The 14,414-nt window shown below is 44.0% G+C and overlaps 2 protein-coding genes across 6 annotated transcripts; one reads left to right on the plus strand and one right to left on the minus strand.

Annotated features, from left to right (window-relative positions):
• Positions 1–303: 303 nt before the first annotated feature.
• Positions 304–6,248, minus strand: LOC1269365 (isocitrate dehydrogenase [NAD] subunit gamma, mitochondrial). 5 transcript variants are annotated; one of them, XM_307994.6, is made up of 5 exons: positions 6,034–6,248; positions 4,965–5,798; positions 4,679–4,865; positions 4,509–4,584; positions 304–725 (listed from the first exon to the last, which is right to left on the minus strand). In XM_307994.6, coding segments are annotated over exons 1-5 (1,155 nt in total). In that variant the 5' UTR covers positions 6,091–6,248; the 3' UTR covers positions 304–724. The 5 variants fall into 5 exon arrangements, with proteins under 5 accessions (XP_307994.5, XP_061500716.1, XP_061500715.1 ...); XM_061644732.1 differs by having other exon boundaries at positions 304–2,324; positions 6,034–6,214; XM_003436006.2 differs by lacking the exon at positions 304–725 and adding an exon at positions 1,749–3,886 and having other exon boundaries at positions 6,034–6,221.
• A 480-nt stretch (positions 6,249–6,728) lies between these two features.
• On the plus strand, positions 6,729–12,313 carry LOC1269364 (nuclear RNA export factor 1). Its single transcript, XM_307993.6, has 7 exons — positions 6,729–6,919; positions 7,040–7,935; positions 8,020–8,129; positions 10,047–10,083; positions 10,158–10,396; positions 10,493–10,661; positions 10,747–12,313. Exons 1-7 carry the CDS (start codon positions 6,844–6,846, stop codon positions 11,206–11,208), a joined length of 1,989 nt encoding a protein of 662 aa, XP_307993.6. The 5' UTR covers positions 6,729–6,843; the 3' UTR covers positions 11,209–12,313.
• Positions 12,314–14,414: the final 2,101 nt, after the last annotated feature.

The raw sequence follows: 14,414 nt of genomic DNA on the forward strand, positions 1-14,414 counted from the left end.
CGATGTATGTCTATTTGCACTTCTTAAAGTACACCTTGAGGATTGCGCAGCAGTTACGCGAATCCCACCACAAGAGCATGATAAAACGTCAACTCTCTCTCTCTCTCTCTTTCTCGCATCTCGAGCGCGATAAAAAAACACGTGTCGGAAGGTTATGACGAACAGATAAATCCAATATTGGCAAAAATCATATGATTGAATATCAGCATGTTAGTAAATTTATTCCAAAAATTAGAAGCTAAAGGCATGGTGGATACCTATTGTTCTTTCAACATTATTTTGCAATCAAACAATTACTAATCATTTATTGTATCTTACAGTAACAGTATCTATTTCGTTTGCAGCATTCATCCTTCTCGGGGCAATAATGTGTTTGTTTAATTGAAATAAATAAAATTATCATGATTTGTGAATCATTTTTTTGTCTTGCTTCCCTTCCAAAATTAGCTTGCCTTTGCGGTTGACCATACAACTCCTTCACAATTTTGGGGGTTATAATACTAAAAAAGAAAACATTTCAAATCTGCCGAAAAAAAATCCAAAAACATCTAAATACAGAACAGTGTCCTTTTGCTTAGGTTTATGCATTCCGATCGAAAGAAGATCTAATCTAACGTAAATAAGGCAACATCGATCATTTCCAATTCCGCGCTCCACTTTCTCTTACTCTCTTGATGCTCGCCAGCTCATCCCTCGGCGTTTGGGATCCCAGTTTGCGCTCTTCTCTGTGCATTCATTTCCGCGTTCGGCAGGGGTACACAATTTTTCGTTGGTAGATTATGGATGTATTTTTTTGTTGTTTTTTACAATAAGTTCAAATACAAAACATAAGAAAAGAAATGTATCAAAATAAAGAGAAAATCAAATAAAGAGTCATAATTTCACAGAAAAGTGAGCAAAAACAATTTTTTCGTAGTTACCGAGCGTTCCTTGCCAAACTGATACTAAACGTGCCAATGTTGAGAGATAGGTTCTCGCCAATCGGTTGCAAATTAATTTTGAAAAATTCAAATTTTGATACTTCCGAAGGATACAACACAAGCTCGCTTTTCCAATTACAAATAAGGTACATAAGGTATAAACAAAACGTCGTAAAACCAAGACAGTGAGCAGACGCGTCATAAATCGTCTGCCGTATCGAACGCTTTAGAACGCAACGGCACAAAAATCCCACACGCGCACACGTTCAATGGCGTTCAAACAAACCGTAACAGGAACCAGGGGATGAATGATCGAAAAACACGCACAATAATGATCAATGATCGTCGCAGGATGATGAGCAAACATTTCTTTCCACGCGCCACTAGCTTGTATCAAACTGGCTCTACTTTGTTAACTAACACTTCAGGCTGGAGCCCGAGCCCGAGGAGAGAGCGTTAGTCGGGGTAACAGGGTAAAACATTATTAAATATTTGATTGCAAAGATTAAATGATCGCTTTCACGATGCTATCATTGATCATCGGGGACACACGGGACGGATTAAATAAAAAAAATAATGGATCACACACCCACACAGAGTGCAACGAAAGAAACTACAAAAAATGTACCAAAACAACATAACGAAAACGAACAACAAGATACGCAGACGGTCATTATTGGAAGGTGTTTGTACCAACGCATGATGATGATGATGCAATTGTTGGTCGCGGCCAACAACTACCGTTCCCTCAGCCCCCCCGAACATGATGGAAATGAGCAGGTGAAAGGTCCCATGGGTGGACACAGATTTGGAAACAGAGAATCTCGGGTTTTTGTTTGTTTTACGCCAAATTTTGAGCTTTTATATTGTGTTTTCCATATTCGTTTGCCGATTGCCTTAACTTTTTACCTAATTTTGCCAACTGGTCCAAAACATTCTCAAACGCTCTGCTTCCTCACCTACGCACACACCGCGCACGGTTTGATCGTCTAGCTTCACAGCATTATGCTTCCTGATGGGGTAGGGTTTTGTATTGTGTTGTGTTTGTTTGTTACATGATTTTGAAGTTGTGTTTCCTCGTCTCGCAAAAGGGGAAAGAAAGGAATGGCCCATCCACCGAGAGAATGCCCCCTCACAACAAAACAACACACCGACTTGCAGGGGGGAGATTAGGAGCTGTTGGCATGTGTGTGTGTGTGTGAGTCAGATGTTACAGACCGAAAAGGGAAAGAGAACGGAAATCGGGATCGGAAATAACAGTTAAGCAGTTAAAAACGGGATGAACGTTTAAGGATTTACGCTTGGAAAGGAACTATTTTGGCTTTGGTTTAGGGGTGTTTGGGGTTGTTTTTTTTTTTGTTCGGTTCTAGCCTAACTTCTCAGATATACGCATACGCCGGGAACCTGTTAGAAGAAACAAAAACGAACGATGAGGGAAAACGGTTGGTGAAAGGAACAGAACACGGAGGTTTTCCGTGCCATTTGCGTTTAACAGAAGCGTGCGGTGGGCAAGTGGGCTTAAAAAAAGGTGGCAGAAAAAAGAAGCAAATAATAAGCTAGATTTGATAATAAGAGCAATGGATTTGCGCAGTGGTGCGTGTGCAACATTCGACGATTAATGCGACAGTGCAACATATTACTATTACCGTATTGTCACGGGCTGCAAGCTTGAGTTTTCGAATATCAATCGCTGTTTGCAAACAGCTGACCGGTTTATAACAAAGCGTGGTTTAACACCCTTCTTCCTCTATTAGATCTAATTGCGTTTGCTTCACATCGATCGTGCTAATAATGTGTTTTGCTGTTCTTGGTATCATCCGCAGCTGATGATGCATGCCACATGCCGTGTTATTGACGTTGCTTTCCCCTTTTTTGTGTTCAATTTTCCTTTATAACACTCCTGAGAGAAAGATCGCCCAAAACAGGGGTGAAGGATGGTTGTGGGGCAAACACAAGGGAAATGTTGTGCAAGTGCGCCAGGCAGGAAAATCAGGAAAATAGGTAGGATGTTGTAGGACGGTGGGGGTAAAGGGGGAGATTAAAAAAGAAAGTTTAAAGTGTAAACATTAGTGCCGATTCGTACGCCCGAGTGCATTCTACTCATCCAAACGACCGATCGCTACGTGGACATCTATCAAAAGCAAAACTTGATTCACACAACAACATTTCGTTTCGCTACGGGTGCTTTGTGCTACGAAGAAAACAGTGAATACAGTCGATCATATAATAGCTATAACATATTCTATCCTAGCATTGCACGTTGGATTGCAAATGGAGCAATAGAAATCATATTGTAAAGTGAAATTGTTCCTTGCAACTGAACAGTGCAAATAAACCACACAGCATTAGCACACCTAATTGATGGATGATGGTCAATTAATTGAAGTGGAACATTATTTACAGAACCAAACTGCTAATCTCAACACTCTAACTACACAGACGGGTATAGTCTGGGTATACATGATCTATATCACACCAATCGAAAACATAAAAATCATAATAAATATACATTTTAAAATGCTACAATACAAAGCAGCTATTAAAAAAGGAATGGTTTGGGATAAAATAAACCCTGTGTTGCAATTTGTAATTATTAAATCTCCTTTCTATTATAGATCGTCTCAGATAAGTTGTAAGAAATGACTTTATAGCTATGTATTTGTTTAGAAACGTTGTGTTTGCTCTCTTTCATACAGATTTATTCCTTGCATAAATAGAAAAGAAGCCAATAGCTCCAAGTTGTTGCCTTCCTTTTTTGTGTTATTCACACACCTCAATTCCAGTACCAAATTGGTCATCAACATTGCATAAGGAATGGAATCCACCGTACGTAGCGATAGTCGTGGTTGTGAGTGTGATTATAAGCGTATTTAAATTGCATGATTATTGAGATCGTTGCGCACCACACGTTTTAGTCTGCCAGTTTAAGCGCCTGCGATTAAATATTGTACAATAGTCCATGTTGCCTAGTTAGAGCAGGTTGTTGGTTGGGTGAGGGTGTTGGGTTTGTGTGTTTGTAAGCAGTCGAACAACACGGTGTTGCAGGTGACGGAAGAAAAAAAAATGGAAACATACAGTTACAAACTATGTTAGCGCAAATTCACAGCAATGTCACTACACGGCTAACGAGAAGCGAAACGGGAAGCGTAAATGGTAGGGAAGGAAGCGACGATAAACACATGGGAACAGCGTGGCAACTAATCTACTGATCTGTATAAGCAGTATTCGAGCATCTTTCCTTTTTTATGCTGTTATGGTTTTGTCCTACAACTAAATATGGATATTGGCAGGTGGGATGATTGGATGGTTGGCATGAATGAACATGAACTATAAACAATAAATCCCTACTAAATCTATACCCGAAACATAAAGTCGTACGAACACTTGACGGGCATACACATACACACACAAACACTAAACGAACGACAGCGATGAACGCTTAACGAAGAAAGCGTAAGTAAATCAACATTAACTGCTAATAGTAAAACAAAATAAACAAAAAATCTGGCAAATAATATATGAAACGAATAGACGAGCAACACAATGCAACACGCAGACAAGACGGCAGGCACATGCGGCCCCACTTACCAGTACGTTCTCTTCTCGGCCAGATGCTTCAGAACGTTCTGGACAATGTCGGTGCTCGTGTTGTTACCGCCAAGATCTAGGCGAAAGAAAGACAAAATACAGCTCCGGTGAGTTCCAAACTGTCGCAATCCCATACAAACGACCCACGGACGGGGGTTTTGATACGTTACCGGGCGTGTGGATTCCATCGATGTCGATCGTTTTGTGCAGCGCATCCGAGATACAGTCGGCATGGTAGCGGTGCCCCAGATGGTACAGCATGTCCACCGCCGCGTTTAGCATGGCGACCGGATTGGCAACGTTCTTGCCGGCAATTGCCGTACCGGTGTTACGAGTGCCCGGTTCAAACACGGCGTACTGTGGGAAATGGTGCAAAAAACACGCTCATTGTTACTAGCAGAACAGTCCCCTCCCCCCTCTCTTTCCCCATAATCCCAAAACAATATCAGTACATACGTGGTCGCCATAGTTACGGCCAGAAAACAGGCCGGCACCACCGACCAGCCCGCACAGCACGTTCGACGTAATGCTGCCGTACAGGTTGGTCGTGTTCATCACGTCAAACTGGTGCGGGTTCGACACGAGCTGCATGCAGCAGTTGTCGATAATCATATCGTTGTGCTGGATGTCCGGATACTCCTTCGCGATGTCGCGCGCCACCTTCAGGAACAGCCCGTCGGCCAGCTTCATGATGTTCGCCTTGTGGATGGTGGTCACCTTCTTGCGGTTGTTGTTCTTCGCGAACTCGAACGCAAACCGGGCCACGCGGGCCGCATTCTCGATCGTGACCACCTTCATGCTTTCCACCACGCCCCGCACACTCTCGTGCTCCAGCATCGCGTACTCGCCCTCGGTGTTCTGCCGCACGATCACCACGTCCACGTTCTGGTGGTGGGCCGGGATCGCGTTGAACGATTTGCAGTGCAGCACGTTCACGAACAGATCGAGCTCGTTGCGCAGGGCGACGTTACGCGACAGAATGCCGGTCGCCTCCGACTTGGTCTCGATGTTGCCCTTGATCGCCACGCCGTTACGCTTGATGGAGGTGATGGCGTACTCGAGATCGTCGTTGCCCTCGCTGGCCGGATCGATGTCGACGATCTCAAAGTCCACCGGCACGCCGGCAAACCGGAACACCTCCCGCACGTAGCTCATCAGCTCCGGGCCGATACCGCCGCCCGGCAGCATCGTCACCGTGTGCCGCCCGCCATACTGCGCTTTCGGGATCTGCTCCACCTTCCGCTGGACGGGGTTCTTGTGCTGGAGCTCAAACGCTGACACGGTGCAGTTCTGAAATCGGTACGCCCGGGCACGGAAGGCAGCGAAAAGCGCTCGATTAGAAGCAGGTTCGATCACGGTTTTATCCACCCACAAACGTATATCCCAATTATGTAACGTTTGTCCGCGATGTCTGATGTCCGCTGAACGACCGTCAACACAAACAGGGTGCTGCTGCCCTGCTAGCCATCCGGTGGAATATTTTGGCCTTCCTCGGGAGCGAAACACTGACGCTTGTTTTACTTACACGTTTGATCAGTGGCGTAACCACATCCTGGCTCAGGCGGAACAGTCGGAGCGCCATCGTAGCGATTTCGTGTACACTTTCTCTGGGGGTGGTTTTCACGAAATAGTGATACGATGGGAAAACTGGATGCAGCGGTGTTTTTCACAGCGACAGAGAACGTGAGCTACCAACATCAATAATAACGTTGACAGCTGCCTGCCTGACAGCAAACGCACACGATGTCGACATTCGAATTTACAGGTTGATATTTTTTGCCAGCTATCTGTGTGACTAATAATAACACAATATTAGGGCAAATTTAATAATCTGTACAATTATTTTACCATAAACACGTTAAAGGAAGGAATAAAATGGTCAAAAGAGAAGCATTACATTTAATTTATGTTATTTTTTTTGTCAGTCACTGTACCTCGACGTACAAAATTGACAGTCGACATAATCTTGCGCAGATAACATGCCAGGCTGTACGAAACAAATGCCAAACATTTCAATAACCCTTTGCTTTGCATGAACGATGCTCATTGTTCCAAGAGTTTATAAATGATTGATCATAAATGTTTCGTTATTAAAACTGTTCAGCTTTTGCTTTGATTTTGAGTGCTTAATATTGAACCGTACACAGAACAGAATTTTCTACGCCAATCTGTCAAAAGTTCTTTGCAGCGACACACTTGTCAAACTGATGAGGGCCCAACCAGGCCATCACATCGCATTTGTCACTTCGCTTGCAAAAAGTGAGAAGTGTGTCCGTAACGTGGTGCAGGATTTGTTAAATTTCGTTCTTGTTTTCCGTTCTAATCGTTGTTAACCATGCCTAAAAACACGCGCAATGGCAACTTTCGTGGCCGCGGCGGTCGCAATTACGGGGGAGACCGGTTTTACGACGGTAAGTGCAAACACAGGCCAGGATTTCGATGCTGTGACGCCGCCATTTTGGTGGTGGAACGAAACAAAGCGATCGGATGGTGAAATACGGAACTGACCCCTTGTGGTTTGTTTACCTTAGCCAATGCACCAAAACACGACCACGACGATCGAACGGACCGTAGCGGCGGCGAGTGGAACGACCGGAACAGAAACGATCGCATGACGGACGTGAAGCGGCGGGTCAGCTTCAAACCATCGAACGGTGGCCGTGGCAAGGGGCGCATCACAGAGAACCACCTGCGGGCGCACATGAACGACGACGATGAGGCGATGGGTGGCGACATGTTCGACGGGGGCGATCTTCGCGTGCGCATGAACAATCGCAACTTTGATCGGCAGCGGCGCAGCGGCTCACCGATTCCGCGCGGCGTACCGCGTGGTGGCGGTGGCGGTGGTGGTGGCGGCAATCAGCGCAAAAAGTTGCTCCCGAATGCACCGTGGTACGAGGTGCGGATACCGTACGGCAACAAGTACGAGAAGGAGTTTATTCTTCGCTCGATCCAGCAAGCAATCACGCCGCAGATGTTCATACCGCTGTACTACAAGGCGAACGAGTCGGGCGCCGTGTTCTTTGTGGAGGACTTCCAGGCGGCCGATGCGATCATGCGGGCCAACCGCAGCATTCAAACGCCCGATGGCCGTCGGATGATACTGGTGGTGCGCAACAACCCGCCACCGACGCAGGTGAACGAGCAGCTGAAGATGCGCATGAAGCAGGCCATGGTGAAGCGCTACAACCCGCAGACGAAGGGGCTGGATCTGCAGAAGTTCCACGCCGATCCTGACCTGAGTGACATCTTCTGCGCACTGTTCCGGCCGCAAATCATGCTGGCCGCGATCGACATCATTGCGGAGCACATACCCGAGATAGAGGCACTGAACCTGAACGAGAACAAGCTGTACATGTTGGACCATCTGAAATCCATGACTACTAAGATGCCACACCTGAAGGTGCTCTATATGGCCAGAAATCGGGTAAGTTATGCGATGGCTTTGCCTTCTGCTGCTGCACAAAACATGCTCGTTAACGTCGTGTGGTATCCGTTTCCTCCCCTCCAGATACCGTACCTACACTCCTTGGACAGTCTGAAGGGGCTGAAGCTGTTGGAGCTGAATTTGCTGGAAAATCCGCTGTGCAAGCACTTCGACGATAACACAGCCTACGTCAGGTATATCAATACATACGAGATCACGTGAATAAGTGCTGTGTTGTCTTATATTTGGCAGAACCTCGTGGGCCTGAATCGGAGCTGCTTCAAGCCTGCCATCCTTGCACACTTCCCATCGTTCGGTGTTGTGTATGTGTGCGCGTGTGTGCGTGCAAGTGCGTGGTGTGTGGCGCTGCCCCCGTTCGATCATCCTGGATAGGGACGTTCGGCTGACGGGTGTGGCGGAGCAAAACGAACAGGTGACACTTGCTTCGCGCAGGAAACACAATCCCGCAATGAACCGGCAGCGTGTTGGGAGTGAGGAAATGCATTCCATCTGCACGGTGGTCGATCGAACAGGCCGAGAAGTGAAATCCGTTTTGTGCCCCACTTCACCTCATTAAGCTCACCAGCGACTAGCAATCTAGCATTGTTTAGTGCCTTATCGTGCATCATTTTATGAATTTTAAATATCCCTTTAACCACAATTTCAATATTGACTATAATTGTAACATCAAAATAGTTATCTTTCTTTCAAAAAACACGTTTGATACATTGATCATGTCGTCGGTAGTGGACAGTATTTAATTATAAAATTCAAGAAAAGATGGCATTGTCGTTTGTATGAATGCGATCGCTCTGAGACAGGAAACGATCGGGTTTCGGGAGTACGTAGTACAGTTTGAGTGCAATTCGCCTTGAGACTTGTAGCTAAGCGAAAGATAGCTGGAAGAGAGTTTCAATTTATACTTTCAATCACAATTTGTGATCAACATGAGATTGATGCGTGAATTTCTTTTTGCTGTTTCTCAGCTCATAATCTCATAATATTTTTAAAAAACCCTAGAAAGTTTTGTCAGAGTAGACATGCGGTCCAATGTGCCATAAACACTTGCGAACGGTCAGCATTTCCATCGTATCACTACAGTACAGCATCAACTGTGTAGTGAGAAACATCTCCAACAGCTGCACAAACAAACGTTTCAAGTAAAGCGCTAAAACCTACCCGGCCGGTACCGCGGAACTTCTTGTGGCTTGGTATGAAACGCGGCGCTGTACGGCAATGCTTCTACAATAGCTCACATGGATTATGCGGCCGGTTGCCACTCTCTCACGGACTGGTGGATTACGATCCACTCAGCTCATTCAGATGGGCCCAACGAAAACAGCTGCAAAATGTCGCCCCATCCCCATAAATAAGACACGCTACACGTAATGTACGCGTAATAGAACGTGTGTGCCGAATGTCATAGCGAGAATTTCTCCTATGACGGTTTAAAAACGCACCCAACACGCCTTTGGCGCCTGTCGTCGACCAAGTGCTATGGGGAAAGCGCTACAAACAAATAGGACACTGAAATGCAAGACGTTTGCGAAGGTGTTCGCACTACACCGATTGGCGCAACGTTTATTTTGACAAAACGAAGCAACTATTCAAAGGAAATTGTTTACTTTTGTTCAACAGAATTTGCCTCGGAGAAGAAAAAAACACGCTTCAATCTCTGTTTATACTTCAAAACGAAACCTATATTGTACCTTTAAAAAGGACACACATGTCGGGAAGTGTGCATATGAATGCACTCACACTTTCCAGCTAGCTTCAACAAAACGTTACATGTCTCATCGGCGCAATCGGGTCGTTCCACGGTGTTGCTTATAGTCCAACTGGACTGGTCCATATCGTTTCCATCTTGTTGCGTCGCTCGTACAAGGACAATTTAGCGACAAAATACTTTTCCGTATGACAATTCACGTCTACGGTCCTGCGTGTCCTGCGTGGCTACGGTCGGTACGATGCTCCCTTACCGGCTTCATAGGAAATGTATCAAACGCCCTCCCCGTTTTCTCTGTACTTAATATTTTTTCTCCGCAAATTGAACATGCTTTGGCAATATCAATTGAAATGGATAATATACATTTTGTACCGTCTATTTATAGTGAAGTGCGCAAACGCTTCCCGAAGGTTATCAAGTTGGTAAGTAGCTTTGATCGGCTTTAACTATTCCTTTGTTACTCTGTGCTTAATTATTCGGTGCCCATTGTCGTTAGGATGATATCGTTCTGCCGCCCCCAATCAGCTTCGACGTGCCGGAAGACGATACGAAGCTGCCGGAGGCGAAGGCCTCGTTCCTATGCGACACGTCCGGTGCCGATCTGGTGCGGCAATTTTTGGAACAATACTTTACCATCTACGATTCCGATAATAGGCAACCGCTGCTGGAAGCCTATCACGAGCACGCAATGTTTTCGCTGACGGTTAACACAACCTACCAAAGCAATCAGCAAAAGTGAGTACATCTTCCACTGTTCCGTGCGTTGTCTGTGCTTTGTGATACATTTTAGACTATAAATCCACCCTTTTTTTATTGTTGTCAAATACTTAGGTTGGGTGCGTACATATCCGGAAGTCGCAACATTAAGCACAAGACAGACCTGGACTCTCGCTGTCGGTTTCTGAAGCAGGGACGACTGCAGGTCGTATCGCATCTGTCCTCACTGCCACCAACCAAGCACGATCTGACATCGTTTGCCGTAGATCTAACCCTGTTCACGGTATGTAAGACTTGCGGTATTAGCTCCCCCAACATTCAAAGCATTTCACATTTCGTTTCCAACTGTTCGAATGTTCACTTCACAGCCGCACATGCTGCAACTAACCGTCACGGGCGTGTTTAAGGAGCGCAAGGGCAGCGGCAATATGGAGCAGATACGATCGTTTCAGCGTACGCTCGTGATCGTACCGTCGAACGGTGGTTTCTGCATACGCAACGAAATGATGCACGTGAACACGGTGACGCGGGCACAGGAAAACAAAGCGTTCAAGGGGGCAGAAAACGGCATGCCGCAGCAGCAAGCGGCACCATCGGCCGCCCCCACCGTACCGGCCGTGGTCGGCGTGGCCGCGACTGTCCCGCTGGTGCCGGACGACAACACCAAGCTGCAGATGATACAGGCGCTGTCGGTGCAGACCAACATGAACGCCGAATGGAGCAAACGCTGCCTGGAGGAAACGAACTGGGACTATCCGCGTGCCGAGTTTGCGTTCGCCGAGCTACACAAACAGAACCGGATACCGCCGGAAGCGTTCAGAACGAATTAAACCATTTTTGTAGGCGGAATGTAGCGGAAAGTAATTCATCAATCATAAGTTAGTTTGTTTTAAGGGTTAGCAGACGTTAGCGGACAAATTTGGTCGGTTATTACAATAGGTTTTAGGCTTTCTCGTACAGATCATGCGTTGTACTTTTCCCGTTGATTTTTTTTTTCTTCCTCACACACACACACACACACGCAGCCCAAAGTAGTGCGCCCCGGCAAGCAAATATGTGTTGAGTTAAGGAAGAAAAAAAAACCCACAAAAACAACATATTACACGCACTTTGTTCGGGCCGGAAAACGCACTACAAGGTCGCTCGTTTGCTACACATATTTTCGTTACCCAAAGCGCAATATCTCACGGAACATGGTTCGCGTAAGATATTGCACTTCGGAGCAAAGGACAAAGCAAAGCTAGTTTTGTTTTGTCTCTCAACAACCGAACGTGACGAGCAAATGTTGGAAAACAGATTGTTTGTATGAATTATGCTGAAAAAAAAAACTTTCACCTTACCAGCCAGTCACGGTGATAGGAACGTTTTTACTCTCTACGTTCCAACGTAATATGTCCGGAACATTGCAATCATGTCGCAACGAGTTTGCTTTTCGGTTTCTCCTATACTAAGATGTACAGAAAGTTGATTAAAGATTCACAATTTCCACATATTTTTTAATGCTAGCCAGCAATTTATTCTCATCACATCACGGTGTGTAGTGCGTGTGTTACGGAGAGCGTAGCTTTGTTAGTTGTAGACCGGTTGCGTCATGATTACCAGCTAGGACCTGAACACCGCCACAGACGACCCAGGTCAAGTCAAGGTTGAGCTTTGAATTTGCGTCTGTTCTGACATTTTTCATTCGACTGGAAAGCAAACTGTGTTAATGTTTATATAATATGCCTAACAAAATTGAACCTGAGCTTTTGAGGAATTTTATTTTTATCTTTTTTTGCGTGTATTCAAGCAATTCGTTAGCGGAAATAGTATATGAATTTTAACTACGGCACACACTACATTGTACAGCTTATTTAGAACGAACATGAATGAGGGTGAATATGAAAAAAAGTAATATAAATAATACATGGTAATTCTAGTAATGACAGAAGCAAATGCTGATGCGGATTTTTTTTTCATTGTTTTATTGAAAGAAATTATTTAAGTTTGTAGGTGTATTTGTGCCATTTTCAGTATGAATACTGCTTTAACAACTTGTAGTTAAGTTTGCAACAATTGTTTTTGTTTTTTTTTTTTACTTTTAGTTTTACGAAATTCTATAACAACATTAGCAATGTTACCAATTTGATTAAGTTACATTTGTTCTTTTTTTGTTTCTATAACAGTTACCATTATTCATGAGGCATTCTACTGGTGTTTTTTTGAGCTTTAGCTTTTGACTTCATGCGTTTATGGTTTCTTTTAATGAATTTGAATCCGCAATTTAAAGATCAAGTGAGATGAATTGTTTCCTCAGTTTTCAACCATTTTTCTTTTTTTTCTTCCTTGCCTTTTCTAGCCTAATATTTGAGGGATACCTATACACCAGACTATCTTTTTATGTAATCTAATGTCTCTGGGATAATCCAAAAGTTATTACCCGTGTATAACGACCCCCTTAATTTGATGTTGGACATTTTCGACCTAAAGTATAAGACACTAAATATTGTTTTAATTATTTGCCTCTTTACCTGCGATCATACCTGTCGAATAGGAGAAACCGGTTGAAAGAATCTACTCAATACGTCTTTTATGTAATTCTATTTATTTCATAATTATACCCGTGTAGAAATGTTTTTCAATTATTCGTAAAAACATAACATTCAAACACATGCACATCAGCCTTTTTCTTTGGTTTACTGGCTCAATTTTTCATCGGTATAGACAGACAGCGAACAAATCACTTGCAAGATTTACGTATTTACATAATGCATATTTAACATATCTACTTTCAACTAATCTTATTTCACTCAATCATTTTGTAAAGCAATTGTGTCTTTCCATAGCAAAATCCTCTATTTAAGTGAAGATTTAAAGGCAATGATCGGAAGGACATGCACCATCGCTCCACTAAACTTGTTGCGTTACACAGTTGCCGTTACATGGTAGCGTTACAAAAGTTATCTTGCGTGTTACAAACATCAACGCGCGTTACTGCTTTGTAATGAATAATTAAAAAAACAGTGAGCAAATATCTTTACTTTAAAATTCCTACCAACGAAAACAAAACCAATCTCATCAGGCACATTCTGAGAGCCTCGTAAGCCTCGTCAGGGAGTTAAACGGTAGGACAACAAGGGGCCACATTTTGTCGACTACTGTAACTGAAATTACATTGGTTGAGGCAAAGCAAGTGATAAATGGACGATTGTGAAGCCACCGTAACCTAACAATGATAAGCGATCGCAAATAAAAGCGAGAGCAGGAGCGCAATCAATCAATTGTCGTCCCGGTAAAAGGGCGTAGCCTAACGGGATTTCAATGCTTAATTAAACGCCCAATGGCGGAAGGAATAAGATAATGGCAACGAGGGGCAGTTCATAAAAAAATAAATTTAGTATGATTGGTACGAAAAAAAAATATCCTTGGAACTTAAACCACAGCTTCATTGTCGTTTAAGGCAGCGTTTACATTAAAGCCAGAAGAGGCTATATAAAATAACCAAGTAATGGTCGATTATTAAATGGATATTCAAGAAGATTTCAGTTTCATGTAAAAAAAACACACGTAATGATGGCAGTACACGTATACTAAATCCACTAATTATTTAGTGTTGCTATTTGGTTTATGTGATAAAGAGAGCTCTTACAAGCTGCAAGCTGCAATTGTAGAATGGAAGACGCTTCAAGAGGATACATATTAAACACAAACAATTGCATTAAAAATAATCACTTAATGCATTACACTAATTTTACCAATTTTCCACAAAAACGTACCAGTTAAAATAACGTACACCAAAAGAAAGTTTTTCCCTCTCCTTGTTTTAAGAACACAACGACCAAAAAGTCCTCCCTCAATGCATGCAGGATTGCCTACCGGTAGGCGCAATTGAAGCTGAACTCTCTTGAACGGCTGAGTACAAAATCTGCTCTTCCCAAAAATGTGCCTTCTGTCGGAAGAAATAGCTACGCACGCACACACCAGAACGATATTATATACTTCTATCTACCAGCTTACCCTCTGGCAAAGGGTTGGTCAGTTGCCGGTAGCAGAAATG

The sequence above is a fragment of the Anopheles gambiae genome, chromosome 2, assembly GCF_943734735.2.
Source record: "Anopheles gambiae chromosome 2, idAnoGambNW_F1_1, whole genome shotgun sequence".
Taxonomy (NCBI): domain Eukaryota; kingdom Metazoa; phylum Arthropoda; class Insecta; order Diptera; family Culicidae; genus Anopheles; species Anopheles gambiae.